General features: G+C 46.1%; 1 protein-coding gene across 1 annotated transcript; it reads left to right on the forward strand.

Moving 5' to 3' along the window:
• Window positions 1-1,885: 1,885 nt before the first annotated feature.
• LOC306786026 (inverted formin-2-like) lies at window positions 1,886-17,463 on the forward strand (the record flags this gene model as incomplete). Its single annotated transcript, XM_079280652.1, is given in 18 exon segments — window positions 1,886-2,282; window positions 2,917-3,032; window positions 3,261-3,452; window positions 4,268-4,408; window positions 4,615-4,747; window positions 4,977-5,579; window positions 5,936-6,081; window positions 6,189-6,250; window positions 6,327-6,429; window positions 6,533-6,618; window positions 6,735-6,835; window positions 6,960-7,030; window positions 7,118-7,225; window positions 7,334-7,404; window positions 7,520-7,640; window positions 7,735-7,899; window positions 16,195-16,297; window positions 16,680-17,463. Coding segments are annotated over 18 exon segments (3,018 nt in total). The 3' UTR covers window positions 16,979-17,463.
• Window positions 17,464-17,605: the final 142 nt, after the last annotated feature.

The following is a 17,605-nucleotide window of genomic DNA, read 5'->3' on the forward strand; positions in this document are numbered from 1 at the left end:
AGGTCATTTTGCCAGAGGTGAGCTATTGAGGATGTGTACCAAATTAACAATTACCGGTAGTTTAAGAATTACGTTTACAGCAGAAAATTAGTGAGTTATTAATGGCATAGGCCTCCGAGAGATACAAGTGTCAATAGACATTTGAGAACACCATTTGGAGAATATAAACCAAAACTACAACTGGAAGAATAACTTAGTATCAATGTGCTAACTTAACTGGGTAACCTGGTACAGGTAAGTATCAATTTAAATGAAATATAAATGTATGTATGTAATGACTGACAATTAACATTTGGTAAAAACTGTCAAATTGATTTAACATACTTTATAATTATTATTATCGATACATTTTTGTAGGTTGTGATTCAGTGGTTGCAAAAGACCAGCAACATGTGCAGATACCAGGCAGAGTCTGTGCTGCTGGAGAACACATATAAAGAGAAAAGGTAGACCACATGACTTGTGTTTGAATTGTGGGTGAGCATGCATATGTGTAACATCACGAAATCCATTATGCTAATCCTGGCTAAGAGTGGTTTTGCATGTGTATAAAATTGTGTTTTATATTAAACTGGGCCACTGTATAAACATACCTATTTATTGTGCATTCAATACGAAGCTATTCAAATAATACACAGGTTCATATATTCATGATATTTTAAACATGTGCAAGGTACAGTGAGTAGGGAGGCCGTGCCATTGACATATATAAACACACCCTGTCAGCTGATACCAATGCCAATATCAACATCGTCTGTCAATTGCATGATACTCATGCACACACGCTACTCAAACAGACGTGTTTATTTTAAACATCAATGTGGAAACGAAAAATGAGTGATGGCCTATTAGTGCCACTGCCATGCATAAACATACCTGTTCTCATGCATACAAAACTGAACTATTAAATTAATGGACACATTCATGTTTAGAAAAAAGAAAAAAAAATCTTTTTTTAAAATTGTCTAATCAACCAAACATTTCGCGGAGCCCCTGCTGAAGACCTCTGGTCTAGATGGTAAAATAGAAGACTTGTAAAAGCTATAATTCCTTCCAGATTGTCTCTATGAATGACCTTAAAACAGAGCATTGTGTTTGTACATGCTCTTCACTCCTCGTCTGTATATCTTATTTTGCCAAGTGTGAAATCAACAGCAGGAGACAGAAGGACCACTCACGCTTGTTCTTTTATTCTGGACCACCTAATATAACAACTCCAGCACACTGAGAGAAAGTAGTTTCGACTTTTGGAGAACGTTTTTTCCCCATGTTTGGCCCGAGCTCTGACACGTGTTGATTTGATCAGATTGTGGGAACGTGTCTGTACTTGTAACATGCCCTGCAGTAGAAGCTCGTGGGTGAGGCAGGCTGGTAAAAGAGGGGACTGTGCCCTGAGGTTATACCAGAAAAAGGGCACTTGTGGTGATCAATGAGTGCATTCATGTCAATGTCACATTATGTTGGTGATGTTTGTAAAAATGTCTCCTGCACAGTTGTCTCTACGTTTTAGTTTATCACAAGTGTGCCTGAGAGTTTTGACAAACCAGTCTCTTCCCTTTTTTTTTAAGCAGGATTAGATAGGAATGTTTGGCAGAGCTGGTGGTGACTGGACTGCTGACATATCATTTACAAAAGTGCGGCGTTATCGTTTCCTATTCTGCTTTCCTTTCTGCGACGGCCTTATTTTGGCCTGCTTCCGCCTGGATAGCAATGACAACACTGTTGGACAACATCCTCCGATATCGTTGCAAACAGACGGCATCCGCAGTCCAAAAACAAGCTGAATTCTTTTCTGAAAAATTATAGCTGAAAATTGTCTCTTGTCATCTGCACACATTGAAAAAAAAAACTGTGATTGTTTTCCCTTCTGTCCTCCACAGCCAACATGTCAGGGAAATCAGATGGGAAAAAGAAGTGGGCGGCTGTCAGGGGTCACCTCGGCTCCTCGCAGGACTCAGATACCCAGCTGGAGGCCAACATGGAGAGTGCTGACCCAGAGCTGTGCATCAGACTGCTGCAAATCCCCACTGTGGTCAACTACTCGGGGCTGAAGCGTCGCCTGGAGGGCAGCGACCAGCCGTGGATGGTCCAGTTCCTGGAGCTGAGTGGGCTGGATCTCCTCCTGGAGGCCCTGGACCGGCTTTCGGGGCGGGGATGCTCTCGCATTGCCGACGCCCTTCTGCAGCTCACCTGTGTCAGCTGCGTCAGGGCAGTCATGAACTCCTCTGCAGGGATCCACTTCATTATAGAGAACGAGGGATACATTCGGAAGCTCTCCCAAGGTTGACCATACCCTTTATTTTGGGAAAAATCATCACATCTGCTGCACTCATCTTTCCATCTAGTGTTCATTTGATTATGTCTCAAAGTAGCCTACACATGGAAAATGGTGGCTTAGCTGCTTCAGAAAATATATACTGGGTCATTTGGTCAAGATGTTTAAAACAACCTGTTTATTCCAAAAAAAGCCATGTTTAAGGACCTGAATGTTTTTTTTTCTATATATTATGTAAAAGTTGGAATTAAATAGGTCATAACTCTACGTGACTCACTGTGCAGAGCTGAATTTTCCGACCTTGTACTCAGCGTTATGTACAGAAATGATTCAGTAAGGGTTGCTTCAGGACATTCCTAAAAATGTAGTATCACAGTAAGTCATGAATATTGGATTTCCCCACCTTCAGATACACACACACACACACACACACGCACACAAACACATGTTTATCTGCAGTACAACACAACATCATCACAGGGCAAAGTTCAAGAGGAGTTGTTAAATACAGCATTTGGCTTGAGTCCGCACACAAGGGGGGATGAGCAGAGATAGAGGGGGTTCTTTTTGCTTTAAGAGAAACTGATGGAAACTATGAGAGCCCGACCTGTACTGATGTGTGTGATCACGATGCTCCGCAGCTTTGGACACTTCCAACACCATGGTGAAGAAGCAGGTGTTTGAGCTACTCGCTGCCCTCAGCGTGTTCTCTGCAGACGGACATCGGCTGGCACTGGATGCCCTGGACCACTACAAGGCAAGAAGATGTAGAAGTCATAGTTTTAACTTTATTATCTTTATTTTCTCAAAAACGTTAAGCTGTTGTGGGATTGATGCTGCGCTCTAAATGATGAAGTTCATTCATGAAGTACCTTAACGATGCCCTCTAGTGGTGTGTTGCGTGCACAAGCATTATGATCCCGTGGATTCACACTGTTCCTCAATGATGTTGATGACTTACACTGACTTTTGATTTCCCCTTCAGGGAGTGAAGACGCAGCAGTATCGCTTCAGTGTGATCATGAATGAGCTGCAGGCCACAGATAACGTCCCTTACATGGTGACGCTCCTCAGTGTCGTCAACGTCCTCATCTTCGGGAGAGATGACCTCAGGCAGAGAGATAAGATGAGAAAGCAGTTTATCGGTAGGTTCTCCATTCAGCTGCTACTTAACAATTAATTGGGAGTCTAGAGTCCCATCATGAGTCCCAACAGTGTCTCCTCTCTGGGCTGAATGTGAATGCAGAGGGGAAAGCGGGCCATCAGCAGGAGCTCTGTTACAGATGTGTCTGTCTGTCACCGGCGCTGTCTAAGAATAGGTTTATTGGCCTCATTCTCACTCACAAAGCGCCTGAGAACCGAGCAAACCTCAAATGTATAAAGCGTTGTGTATTCATGCATTTTACACCAATAACAGTGACTATCAACGATTTCAGTTCAGAGAACATGTCATCACTCTTACACTGATTAAATCACACTGACCTAATGTGATTTTTAATGCTGTATTATGAGTGAAACGCCCTATCCAGCCATCCCTCCATCCATTTTTCTGTAGTGGGTTACTCTTTTTTTTATGTGGAGTCTCTCCCAGCATATACTGGACAAAAACAGAGTTAACCTTGGACTGAAAGCAGGAGTTTTTAAGAGGTGTAAGCACTGAGCTACATCTGCCTGAAGATCACCACCGTCAAGATAGTTTGACAAATGTGTCATAGATGCAGCAGCTATATAAAAAACATTAAACTGCCACCCACCACCTTCTTCTTCTTCTTCTTCTTTAAATTTGATTGGTGCATACCGCCACCTACTGTACCGGAGTGTGCAGTTTCAGGGTAACCTTTTCTTCACTGTTTCCACCTAAATCCTATGGTCTACTCCCCCACCCACCACCTTTAACCAATCAAGAAATTTCTATGGCCACGCCTCTTGTGTGGTTGCTCACCTGTGACTTTCTGCCAATTTGCCCAAAACTGACATATGCCTGTGTGCAGGGAGCAGGAGGATGAAGACTTGATTATTCAGTGTGAAGCTTTTGAAGAGGCAATGGCTGAAGATGAGGAGGAGCTGCTGCGGGTCTCTGGGGGCATTGACATGAGTGATCACTTGGAAGTTTTCACTACGCTCTTCAACAAGGTGTGAGAGCTCACTGTTTGGCTTCATCATCAACCTGTAAGAACTAAGATAGTCCAATGAATGGGAGACGGAATGTTTTGTTATAGTAAAGAAAAGTCGTCTCTCTGATTAGAACAGTTTTAAGTTGTTGTGGTGCTGGCACACATTATTAGACTTTGGTATGCAAACGTGACAAACCCACTTAATTTGTGCATATTTGTGTGCAGGTGAGCAGCTCTCCAGCCTCTCTCCAGCTGCTGTCCATCCTGCAGACGTTGTTGGCGCTGGAGCCGGGCCGCTCTGATATCTGGCTGGCTCTGGAGGCCATAACTAACAGAGCCACGCTGCTGGCCCAGGACTGTGAGTCAGCACTGAGGCAGCAATACTTTCACTTTCGGTCAAGTCTCCGGAGAAGCTAATGGGTAGCTAAAAGCCTGCTCTGTGATTCATGTGTGAAGGGGCGTGATTATCCAGGAAAAACGATCGTCGCAATGAAATGGAGGCAGCTGTTGACAGGATGGCTGAAATATTTTGTTTTAGTGAGAGGAGTGTGAAATGGGGTTGATGTTTGTTTGGATTTGTGCTTCAGCTCAGATGGAGTCCGGTGAGATTATCATGCAGCGGCTGATGTCCTCCAAAGTCAAGAGCTGTGGAGGTTGTCATGACAGGCAGCTTGTGAGAGTGGATATGGCCGTGCAGACCGATCTGCATCATCAGGATGAAGAGAAGTCTGACAAAAGCACCACATCCTCTCAGAAGTGTGCTTCCCCTCCACCACCTCCACCTCCTCCTCCTCCTCCTCCACCTCCTCCTCCACCCCCTGGTATGATGAGGCTCCAACCTTCTAACCAGTGCTCACCTCCGCCCCCTCCACCTCCACCCCCACCACCTCCGCTACCTGGAGGGTTTGGTGGACCACCACCACCTCCCCCCTTGCCCGGAATACCACCACCACCACCACTATTCGGCGGTCCAGGCATGCCACCCCCACCTCCGCCCCTATCGGGGATGGGTGGTGGACCACCGCCACCACCTCCCTTACCTGGCATGCCAGCTCCACCACCTCCTCTCCCAGGCATGATTGGGGCTCAGAGTAGCCAGGCTCTCGGGTACGCTGCACCGACAAAGGCAAGCCGATGCCCCACCCTGAGGATGAAAAAGCTCAACTGGCAGAAACTGCGCACTGTTACTGGTGAGTGGATTAATCATTCTTTAACTGCAATCTGTCATTTTTGAATAACTGCAGTCAACCCTGGCTCAATCTAATTTGAAGAGAATCATCAATATGCTAAATCACTTTTTTGCCTCCTATCTGTCAAGAAATGTGAGTGGAGACATTGGCAGAAGGCCTCTGTGTAGAGAATAGTTGATGGGGATGGAACATTAATATACCCAGAACCAGTCTTCCAAATTTGGGTGGGTGTTGCGGAGGATTAACCAGAGTTTTGAAAAAACTGTAAAAAATGAATTTCAGCCATGGCAGGATGTTGACACAAAATGGAGCCACATGAGCTCATGACGGGTTCCTCTCTTCCTGCACTCACACAGATGGTCAATCCATGTGGTCCTCGGTTCAGACGGAGCCTCCTCCTCGGGAGCCGGACTACGGCAGCATCGAGCAGCTGTTCAGTTTCCCGGTGACCGAGGACAAAGACAAGGGGGCAGCTGCTCCTGTCAAGAAGGCGCCTAAAGAGGTGTGCTTGGTCAACACTCGGCGCTGCTCCTCAGCGCTGTAGTACTCTGAACAAAGGCATCTGATTATCAAAGCTGAGTCATCAGTATGTCTCTTTTTATTCTATAGATAACATTCATTGATCCAAAGAAAAACTTGAATTTGAACATATTCCTGAAGCAGTTAAAATGGTAAGAAGTCGCAAATTATTTAGATTTTTTTTTTTTCTTTTTATATGTTTTTTCCAAGTTTTTTTTCTCTTTCCAGCAAAAATGAGGACTTTGTGGCCATGATTCAGACTGGGGACCGTACGAGGTTGGATGTAGAGGCGCTGAAGCAGCTCATTAAGCTCCTACCAGAGAAGCATGAGGTTTGTAACTGTTCTCGAGAGATTTCTTTGCCGATGTATCTATCATTAAGGGCACACTTTGAAATGGCGAATGTCTGAGTCACTGTCTGGTGCTTTCATGTAGATTGAAAATTTGAAGTCCTTCCAAGGAGAGAAAGAAAAGTTGGCAAATGTTGACCGCTTCTACACCTCCCTTCTCACTGTGCCATGGTAATATTTTTATTTTTTTTAATCTAATTCTGTTTTTCACAGTATGTGCTTGCTGCGTATTTTATACGCTCACACTGGCCTTCTTATTTACTTTGCTTTCTGGCTTGTTTCTCCAGTTATCAGCTGAGAATTGACTGCATGTTGCTGTGCGAGGAGACTTCATCAGTGTTGGACATGATCAAACCTAAAGTCAAGCTGGTGGAGGAGGCCTGCCAGTGTAAGGAAGCCCTAGGCTTTCAGCTATATTCGTATGCATGCAGTTGTCATTCTTTCTCTACAATATATCTATCTATCTATATGTATATACATCTCAAATTAACGCCATGTAACAAATCTCTCAGCTCTCAGGGCGAGCACGCTCATGCCCATTTTCTGCAGGCTCATCCTTGACGTTGGGAATTTTCTCAACTATGTAAGAACCTCTTCTATCTCATGTATATTTTGCTGTACGCTGACATTTAGACAGAGCTTGCATTTTTAATCAGCGGTCTACTTCTAGGGAAGTCACACAGGCAACGCCGAGGGTTTCAAGATCAGCTCTCTGCTGAAGCTCACAGAGACCAAGGCCAACAAGAGCCGCATCACGCTGCTTCATCACATGCTGGAGGTAAACAAAGTGGCTCACAGCAGCCAAAACTTTATTTGTTTTCCCCCTCTCTCTGTTATGAACCTGTTTAATTACTTAACAACCCACTGCGTGACTTGTTTTGCAAAGGAAGCCGACGCGAACCACCCAGAGCTGTTGGCGCTGCCAGATGATCTCGAGATCTGTGAAAAAGCAGCAGGGTATAGAAGCCTTTCACTTCTACTTTTGCTCATGTTTTTCGTTTCTTTTTTTTTAATTGCTTCTCTGTGGAATTGTAACAATCTTACAAGAAATAGTTTTACACTTTGTCCTCAGAGTTAATGTGGACTCTGTTCAGTCGGAAGTCAGTGCCTTACTAAAACGACTGAATGAGGCGGCCAAGAAGGTCTCCGGCTCTGTCGAAGACGTGAAGGCGCAATATGAAAAAGTGCTTGAGGTAACGCGATAGTCTCTGCTTTGCCCACAAATGGAGCCAATGTGTGATTACTCAATTAATAATAATCCGAATCCCTCCACTTTCTCTGCTGCAGGAAAATCTGGTGGCATGTCAGGCTGTAGGTGAAAGGCTCACTGCAGTAGAGGAGAAGAAGAGTGAGCTGGCTGTTTACTTGTGTGAAGATGTCAATCAGCTGTCGCTTGAGGAACTCTTCGGAACCATCAGGACCTTCCGAGGATTTTTCATCAAAGCACTGAAGGTCGGGGAGGATACTTTGTTTACGTTGGTGTATAAAATACTACGACTGCACAATCGCAGGGAAAGTCGTATAATAACCGTCTTTATGTTGTCTAGTTTTAAACCTACAACTTCAGAACGTGTGTATTTTCAAATGAACATGGGTACTGTGGAAAAACAGGAAAATGTTGCTATAGCTCTTCCGAAGTGATACAAAAACAAATCGGCACGTACATTTTGTACTTGCCTGTGACATCTTTACTTTTGTTGGGCTCTGACCATGTGGCTTAAACATGTGCTGTGGACAAAGAAAATCAGGCCTTCACTTTGTCGAGCAAAGGGTTCATCCTGATTTGTAGTTGATAAGAGCAAAGGGATTTCACACTAGGGTGTGAATTTTCCCCCCCCCCAAATAACCATGGTAACCGCGGCAATCTCATTGGCCGAAGGCCAAGAGACCCCAGGACCCCTGTGGTTCAACCCCTGTTCTACAAAAGTGCCTGCAGATCACACCTCCTTGCTTTCCCCCTTCGACCTCGGTTGAGTTAGGAGGCACACAACCGCTCTCTTCGCCCGGACCCCCCCCCGTCCAGGCCACAGAGAATCCAGCTTTCCCCCTTCGACCTCGGTTGAGTTAGGAGGCACACAACCGCTCTCTTCGCCCGGACCTTTGTCCTGGACGCATGAAGACACATCGGCCTCTCCTCCCCCCCCTCCAGCACGACGAGGCCACGAGGAAGCAACGGCCCTTCAACCCTACTCAAACCCTGGCAAGCCGTTTCGCTGGATGAAACAGCCCGCGATAACGAATCTGCTTCAGCGATCAGTTCAGCGCTTTTTGTTTCTTTTTCTTTTGGTGCACACATTCCGGCGAAGGAAAGACGACAACGCCTCCCTCCTTCACCGACGATTCCCGGTAAGACGCACGCCGTCAGCCGAAATTAGATCACCCTCCCTGCCGCGAGGACAGATCACGTCTGCGTTTGCTCCAGCCGAGCCACGCCACGACAGACCGAAACAGCGCCAGCTCAACGCCGCGCTGAGAAGCACCCCCCCCCCCCTTCCTCTCGAAGAAAAAGGACAACTTTGCTCACGAACCCTTCAACGTTGCAACGAAGCATCTACAAGTAAGATTCTTGGCATTTGGGCATAGCTTAGCTTAAATTAACTTAAGTTTAATTCAGGCCATTCATTTATATGTTGATATTCCCGTGTTTTTGTGTGTTTAAGACTGTCGCGTGATATTGAGGTATTACGCAATCATTACGGAGCAGAGAAGCTCCGCTGTATTCGTGTATCAACTATGACTGTTTGCTTGGGATTTATTTGATTTCTTTTCATTGGTTTTACTACACTTCGTGTAGTATTCTCTGCTCATTAAATCAGCTCTGTGAGTGAAGTGTGGAATCTCGGCTATTGTACATAACTGCTGGCAGTTCTACCGACAACGGCACGTTATGTACGATACGCCAGACACCCCCATTATCACTACAACGCGGACAGCACGCAGAAGTCTGATCCATGAGCCCCCACCTTTTTCCTCGTTCCTCCTTTCACGAAACACGCACATACACATAGCTCCTAGTTCTACTCCTGGGGAACCTCGTTCAAACGAGCGCCTCACATCACGTGCTGCCCAGGCATACGTGAGTACATACAGCAGCCTAACTGCCATTTTGTCCGGGTCCCTCGACTCCGCCATCTTTGTAGTTTTTAGCTGTAGTTCTTAAGGCCCCTCCCCTTTGGCCAGCGTCACTCGATGCCGCCATCTTTGTAGTCTTTAGCGTAGCTGTAAGACTCCCTCCTTTTCACCCACAGACCCACACACACACACACACACACAGACATACACTCTCATCCATTTTATTCATTCTTTAGTTTAGGCATATAAAATTGTATGATAACGTTTGTTGGTTGCAATATTAATTGATTCTGATCATCTATTATTTTGATTTAATAAACTCTGTTATACTTTAAGGAGCAGTCGTCTGTGATTACTTGTGCATATGTATTTGATAAGACTGTATGTAGTAGTCTGTGCTCGAACTTAAAAACCTTCACTGTCACTGAATGTATAGTCATACGCAGACTATTGACATTATGAGTGACTACTAATTATGAGACTTAGTTTTATCGTTTGGTTATTGGTCCCTGTTCGCAGGGTGGTGCCCCGTTTATATTAATAATCATTAATAATTGTTACATACATCAATAATTCTATTGATGTCAAGAATTCAGTTTCTTAAATGCTGATAACCCAAACACGCTCCTTTAGTTCCCAACATAATGGTGCCCCGTGTGAGGGTACGTTATTCCAGTTTTGTTACAGTATATATGCACAGTAATCCATAATTATTTTTGAATAATTAATTTTCCAAAAAAATATTTTTTTTCGAAAAATTATTTTTTTTCTTCTTTTGAATGATCCAAATTCCTGAAACTTATTTCCCAAAATAGGTAGGCTTTGATCTTCAAAATCTTGTCTTATTGTAATTAAATTTTTGATTTAAATTTTGATTTTTAATCTTAATCTTTAATTCCCTTCTCGAAATTTTATTTCGTTTCCAGGTTTAATTATTCGTTTCATTTCTTAAACTAACAGCCAGCTGTGTAGTAGATTTGATCGTTTTATTTGTAATACCTTGCTTGTTTTCCTAAATCCCTCCAAAGAAGTTACACACAGCTGTCACAGGCCCAAAGTGCTAAACCACATTAGCATTTTCGCACCTCTGGCTGCAAAGCAGTAGTGATACCTCAGAGCAGCAACAGTAGAAACGTAAGTCACAGAGCTAGACATTTCACTGTGCGCCTGCATGAACCGTAACACTAACAGTAATTAACATCTAACAGTAGAAATCCTAAGTTACAGAACTAGACATTTCACTGAGAACCGTAAACACTAACAGTTTCCGTTCTAACACTAGGGAATTAACAACCATTGGGAGTCGCACTCATTAGAGAGAATGAGCGACGAGAAATCCCCCATTCCTGGAGCTGTAGCTCCAGAAGACACCGCATTACGAGATGCGGTGGCTGATGTCCTCGGACTCACAGCAAAGGAAAGAGAGTACTTTGCAAAATACACTGCTGTCCTATGCGACGAGCAATTAGAGCAGCTGGTGGCTTATGTAAATAACCCAGCAGGTAACAGAGAGCGCCTGATTCAGAACGTAATCGGCGAAATACTGCTCATCTACCATCAGAAAATGCAGCTGCAAGCTGCCCGAACCCGGGCACAGAGCGACGAGCAGCAACGCGAGATCTGGACACTCCGAACAGAGGTTCAGGAGTTGTCACGTGACTGTAGAGCCCTACAGTCAGAAAATAGTAGCCTGCGCAGTGACCTCAGAGAGGTCAACCTAGAACTCTCTAAAGCATCAGAGAGTGATGACAAACTGAAAGCGCTTCAAGGTGTTCCAGCAACCCCGGTAGGTACTGCTACCCCCTACCGAGCCTTTCAGCCCAGTCATTTCTTGGTCTCGGCTCCCTCATTCCCCGAGACCCGAACCACCTTGCATTTCTTGAAAGCGACATCCCCAACCAGGAGGAGAGAGGACCAACACCAGGTCCTAGTCGGCCCAGGCGGCTTCAAAACCACCTCAGGCGAACGCAATCCTCCACGCAGTTCACGCGCGCGACAAGAACTGACCCCATCCCCCTCAGGGAGGGAGGATGATAGTCGTTACCACCATCGCGAGTATGGAGACTCAGACGACTCGGACGGCCCAGGCCCCATCAACCTTGGAGGCCTGCGTACTCGACAGATTGAGTCTCTGGCAAAAGACGTAGAGCGCTTCAATCCCGATAATCACGACTCGAGCATCGATGACTACCTAAGGGAGATCGATCGCTGCCTCCTCGACCTATCGCGCCCCTCATCGCGCGAAAAGCTAAAGCTAGTGTGGAAAACCACTGCGCGAAGCGTCCACGCTTTCATTGAAACGCTCCAGCCGAGCATCCGCGACTGCTATTCATCCCTTCGTCACGCCCTTAGGGGGGAGTACTCCCTGTACACCGACCCAGCTTCTGCCACCCTCGGCGCCTTTGCCATTTCCCAGGAAAGGCTAGAGTCTCCGAGAGACTACTTCAGGCGCTTGAGATCTGCGTACTTCCAAGGACGTAACGCCCCAGGTCTAGAAGAAGACCATGCCTTCAAGTCGCTATTCTTGCACAATCTCCACGACAACGTGAGATACGATGTTACCATGCACTGCAGAACGAGTAACCTCACCATGCCAGAGATTAGGAAATACGCGCAACTTGCATGGGAGACACGCGGACGGCCGACAAATCGGTACGAAGACACCGCCATAGTCTTAGGCATCCAACAGTCGAGCGACTCCGACCTAGCGTTGGAAGACGACGAGAGGACTTGGCCTAGCGAGCCCTGGTCACCCCCGAGGAACAAACAACCCTGGCGGTCGAAAGACCAACGGAACCAGGGGGGTGAAAGACGCCCTCAAGGGCAACACATCAGGTAACGCTGACTCGCAGCCCACCTGACTCAGCCAAGTGACCTTTCCCCCTGCTGCCAAGTCGACGTGGTAGGGGGGGGGAAGAGAACTCAGCACACTTCCGGAAACGACCACTCCCATGTTCGCACCTCGTTCTTCAACCTTCTTGGGCGACCTTGTTCGCAAAGGCAATGCCCGTTATGTATAAATCTATACATATTCTTCAGTCCTACTGGGGGGTCATAACACTCTTGCTCTACCCGACTCCGGGTCAGAAACGAGCCTCATGTGTTCCCCCACCTTTTCGCATACACCTCTAGGGTGCCACAACCTTAGAGGCCTTTCGAGCACCCTAGCTCGTAAGATCTTTCGTCAACTAAGCCTTCTTCTCCTGCTCTGTCAGCATGAGCCACCTCCAGCTTGTTCAACGAAGCCACCGCCTTCTTTCAGCCGAGTCATCGGCCGGGCCTGTCAAGTCGCCAGTGCCGTAGGTAACTGAACTTGACCTGTGCGCCGGACCTGTCTCCATCTCTAATTAGGAGGGTGGGGGGAGGGAGATATCACCAGCCCGCCATGACACACTCCAGAGTGAAACTGTTCGCGACATTTCCCTGAGTGCTGACGGTAACTTGGGGATATCCGCCCTCGCCACTTGAACAGCGCGAGGGGGGTGGATCTCTGAAAACAGAAACTTAGAGAGATGTACTTCACAGGAAGTACACTCTAATCTCGCCAGTGCCGAAACCAACCGGCAGAATGGCGGCTTACTATTGACTACTAACGTTTAACTGCATGTTTCAACTCACCCTGTAGACATGCACTAACCGCTAACACAGCCTACTTCAACCAGAACAGTTGCATGACCTGACAAACCATTGTGACTGTAAACTGATGCTCCACTCTCATGAACAACTCTTTGCATGCTTTATAGACTCTATCAGAAGTAACCAGAGAAGACATAACCTCTGCCGTAGCAGTCAGATTTAACCCAGGACCTCATCCGAGAAGGCTCAGCTGTCAACAGCTGAAGCAGCGAGAGACCAGCCTAGCTAGTCACACTAGCCGTGCTAAGAAATCTGTAAATCTGCTACCACTACTGTTATGCAACCCTCACAGGTACCTCTGGCCTATAGTCTTGGCAACGCAACTCCAATATCGATAGATTCTAAAACTTAGACACAGGACTCGCTCTAAATCTACCGATCAGAGAGAGGTAGACGCACATATCATGTACTAATAGATCCAGAAGCGACAGACTAACTGGATTCCCTCCTATTCGTAACACCACGTAGCCAACCTACGACTGCTCCGCCGACGGACTCCAGTCCTGTCTAGGAGTTGAACCAGTAACCACTGTTTGCCCCTCACCTGCTTCTTGTCTTTCTATTCTTTCCTTCTCTCTCTTTTGTGTTTTGTTTTGTTTTATTTGGGTTGTTACTTTCTTTGACACTGTGCCGCAATGCTAGATTATCACAACATCATAATAGCGATTGAATTATTTGGGAATAATGTTTCGCTCACCTATGATTTGAATTGTGTATGATAGTAGATGTAGGTAGAAGTAGTTAAAGTCATCTGCCCAGATGCCACCTTAGTCATCTGCCCAGATGCCAATGAACTCTGAACTTGAACACCATGAACTTGACCACTATGAACCTTGAACTCTATGAACAATGAACACTGCCTGTTTTAACCACTGCTTTTGGTCTCAGGAACACTTGGACTGTCTCACCTCTTCAGGTTTCCCCACCACATGGATGCACATGCCAGCCCTTGGTTTGCTCTAAAGACCGAAGCCAACACCTCGCTCTTCAGAACAAAGGGGGGATGTTGGGCTCTGACCATGTGGCTTAAACATGTGCTGTGGACAAAGAAAATCAGGCCTTCACTTTGTCGAGCAAAGGGTTCATCCTGATTTGTAGTTGATAAGAGCAAAGGGATTTCACACTAGGGTGTGAATTTTCCCCCCCCCCAAATAACCATGGTAACCGCGGCAATCTCATTGGCCGAAGGCCAAGAGACCCCAGGACCCCTGTGGTTCAACCCCTGTTCTACAAAAGTGCCTGCAGATCACACCTCCTTGCTTTCCCCCTTCGACCTCGGTTGAGTTAGGAGGCACACAACCGCTCTCTTCGCCCGGACCCCCCCCCGTCCAGGCCACAGAGAATCCAGCTTTCCCCCTTCGACCTCGGTTGAGTTAGGAGGCACACAACCGCTCTCTTCGCCCGGACCTTTGTCCTGGACGCATGAAGACACATCGGCCTCTCCTCCCCCCCCTCCAGCACGACGAGGCCACGAGGAAGCAACGGCCCTTCAACCCTACTCAAACCCTGGCAAGCCGTTTCGCTGGATGAAACAGCCCGCGATAACGAATCTGCTTCAGCGATCAGTTCAGCGCTTTTTGTTTCTTTTTCTTTTGGTGCACACATTCCGGCGAAGGAAAGACGACAACGCCTCCCTCCTTCACCGACGATTCCCGGTAAGACGCACGCCGTCAGCCGAAATTAGATCACCCTCCCTGCCGCGAGGACAGATCACGTCTGCGTTTGCTCCAGCCGAGCCACGCCACGACAGACCGAAACAGCGCCAGCTCAACGCCGCGCTGAGAAGCACCCCCCCCCCCCCTTCCTCTCGAAGAAAAAGGACAACTTTGCTCACGAACCCTTCAACGTTGCAACGAAGCATCTACAAGTAAGATTCTTGGCATTTGGGCATAGCTTAGCTTAAATTAACTTAAGTTTAATTCAGGCCATTCATTTATATGTTGATATTCCCGTGTTTTTGTGTGTTTAAGACTGTCGCGTGATATTGAGGTATTACGCAATCATTACGGAGCAGAGAAGCTCCGCTGTATTCGTGTATCAACTATGACTGTTTGCTTGGGATTTATTTGATTTCTTTTCATTGGTTTTACTACACTTCGTGTAGTATTCTCTGCTCATTAAATCAGCTCTGTGAGTGAAGTGTGGAATCTCGGCTATTGTACATAACTGCTGGCAGTTCTACCGACAACGGCACGTTATGTACGATACGCCAGACACCCCCATTATCACTACAACGCGGACAGCACGCAGAAGTCTGATCCATGAGCCCCCACCTTTTTCCTCGTTCCTCCTTTCACGAAACACGCACATACACATAGCTCCTAGTTCTACTCCTGGGGAACCTCGTTCAAACGAGCGCCTCACATCACGTGCTGCCCAGGCATACGTGAGTACATACAGCAGCCTAACTGCCATTTTGTCCGGGTCCCTCGACTCCGCCATCTTTGTAGTTTTTAGCTGTAGTTCTTAAGGCCCCTCCCCTTTGGCCAGCGTCACTCGATGCCGCCATCTTTGTAGTCTTTAGCGTAGCTGTAAGACTCCCTCCTTTTCACCCACAGACCCACACACACACACACACACACAGACATACACTCTCATCCATTTTATTCATTCTTTAGTTTAGGCATATAAAATTGTATGATAACGTTTGTTGGTTGCAATATTAATTGATTCTGATCATCTATTATTTTGATTTAATAAACTCTGTTATACTTTAAGGAGCAGTCGTCTGTGATTACTTGTGCATATGTATTTGATAAGACTGTATGTAGTAGTCTGTGCTCGAACTTAAAAACCTTCACTGTCACTGAATGTATAGTCATACGCAGACTATTGACATTATGAGTGACTACTAATTATGAGACTTAGTTTTATCGTTTGGTTATTGGTCCCTGTTCGCAGGGTGGTGCCCCGTTTATATTAATAATCATTAATAATTGTTACATACATCAATAATTCTATTGATGTCAAGAATTCAGTTTCTTAAATGCTGATAACCCAAACACGCTCCTTTAGTTCCCAACACTTTTATGATAATAGGAAAACAAAACTAGAAGAGAGCTGGCAGCCAAGGCTGAGAAGAGGAAGAGGCATCTGGCAGAGGAAGAGTCCAAGAGACAGAAGGGAGAGAACGGAAAAATAAGTAAGTTGTGAAAAGCCCTCCTTTTTGTTTACTGTGCCCTAGAAATTCTGAACAAAGATGTCATTTGAATGGCGTGTGTTTTAAAGCCCTCTTTTTACCTCTCTGTTACCATCTGGTAAGGACAAGAAACTGTGGCCTCCAGCCGCAGTTCCTCTACTCCTGAGCCACTTAACTGCAACACAGCTTTGCTGCTTTATCTATTTTATTTGTGCATAAACACCACTGCCACCTTAAGCTAGCGCCATCGCTTGGTTGCTTTGACAAGCTATATTTGCATAGAGAGCATTTTCCTTTTAATGCAGCTTGGCTCGCTGTAAAATATCAATCCGTTTCAAAGATAATAATGGTCTTACCATCAACACTACCTACTTCTCACCCTCAGGATCAAGTCAAGTCTGCAAACGAAGAAGCCAGAGACTTAGCAGCCGGTTCATCTCCCACCACACCGCAGACAGAGGGTCACCAGCAGGCCAGCACAGGAGAAACGAACGGCTTCATCAGCCCATCAGAAGACGCACCGCAGAGAGCAGTGCAGGACGGACCAGCTCTACCTCCCAAGTCACTCCCAGGAGTGCCAGCCACGACGACGATGCAGGCACCCCTGGAAAAACCTGCTTCGCTGCAGGAGGGACGACACCCAGAGAAGCCTCTAGTATCTTCACCAGAAACGACACAACCTGAGCCTCAGATTAAAGCGGACCGTCAGCCATGCCTCCCCACAAATGACTTTTCATTGGATTCAACTGAGACGAGCGTCCTCAGCTCATCTTCCCTCTCAGATTTCGACTGCCTAGCTGTGTTCGATGGCACTTCCAGCGTGGTATCTGAGGAGCCAGCGGACATTAGCGTTAATGTTCAGATCAAGGAAAGTCCTTCACCTAATACGGACAATGTGACACGGAGCAGTGAAGGCACTTTAATGGGAGATGGGAAAGGTGAAACTAGCACTAAAATAAGCCGTTTAGCAGAGACTGTTGAACAAGAGAAGCAGTCAAAACAAAACTGCTGTTTATTTCTTTATATATTACCCTGATTGTCTGTAACAGGGCAATATAAGAACATAATTTAATGGATTTTAACTTTTAATGTTAAAAATATTTTAATAAAAGTGAATTTAGTGTTCTGCTGTCTGTTTTTTAAGCAACCGACTCACGCAGATGGTGGTAATGTGGCAAACGCATTTGAAAAGCTTTATTATGCAGGCTGCATACAATACCAAGGGCTTTGACGTGGTGAATATAACATCAATCATCCCAGTGAGGCTATTTTCTAGTTTCTCTAACAGCCCTGGAGACAAGTTGCCCGAAC

The sequence above is a fragment of the Melanostigma gelatinosum genome (assembly GCF_949748355.1).
Source record: "Melanostigma gelatinosum genome assembly, chromosome: 1".
NCBI lineage: Eukaryota > Metazoa > Chordata > Actinopteri > Perciformes > Zoarcidae > Melanostigma > Melanostigma gelatinosum.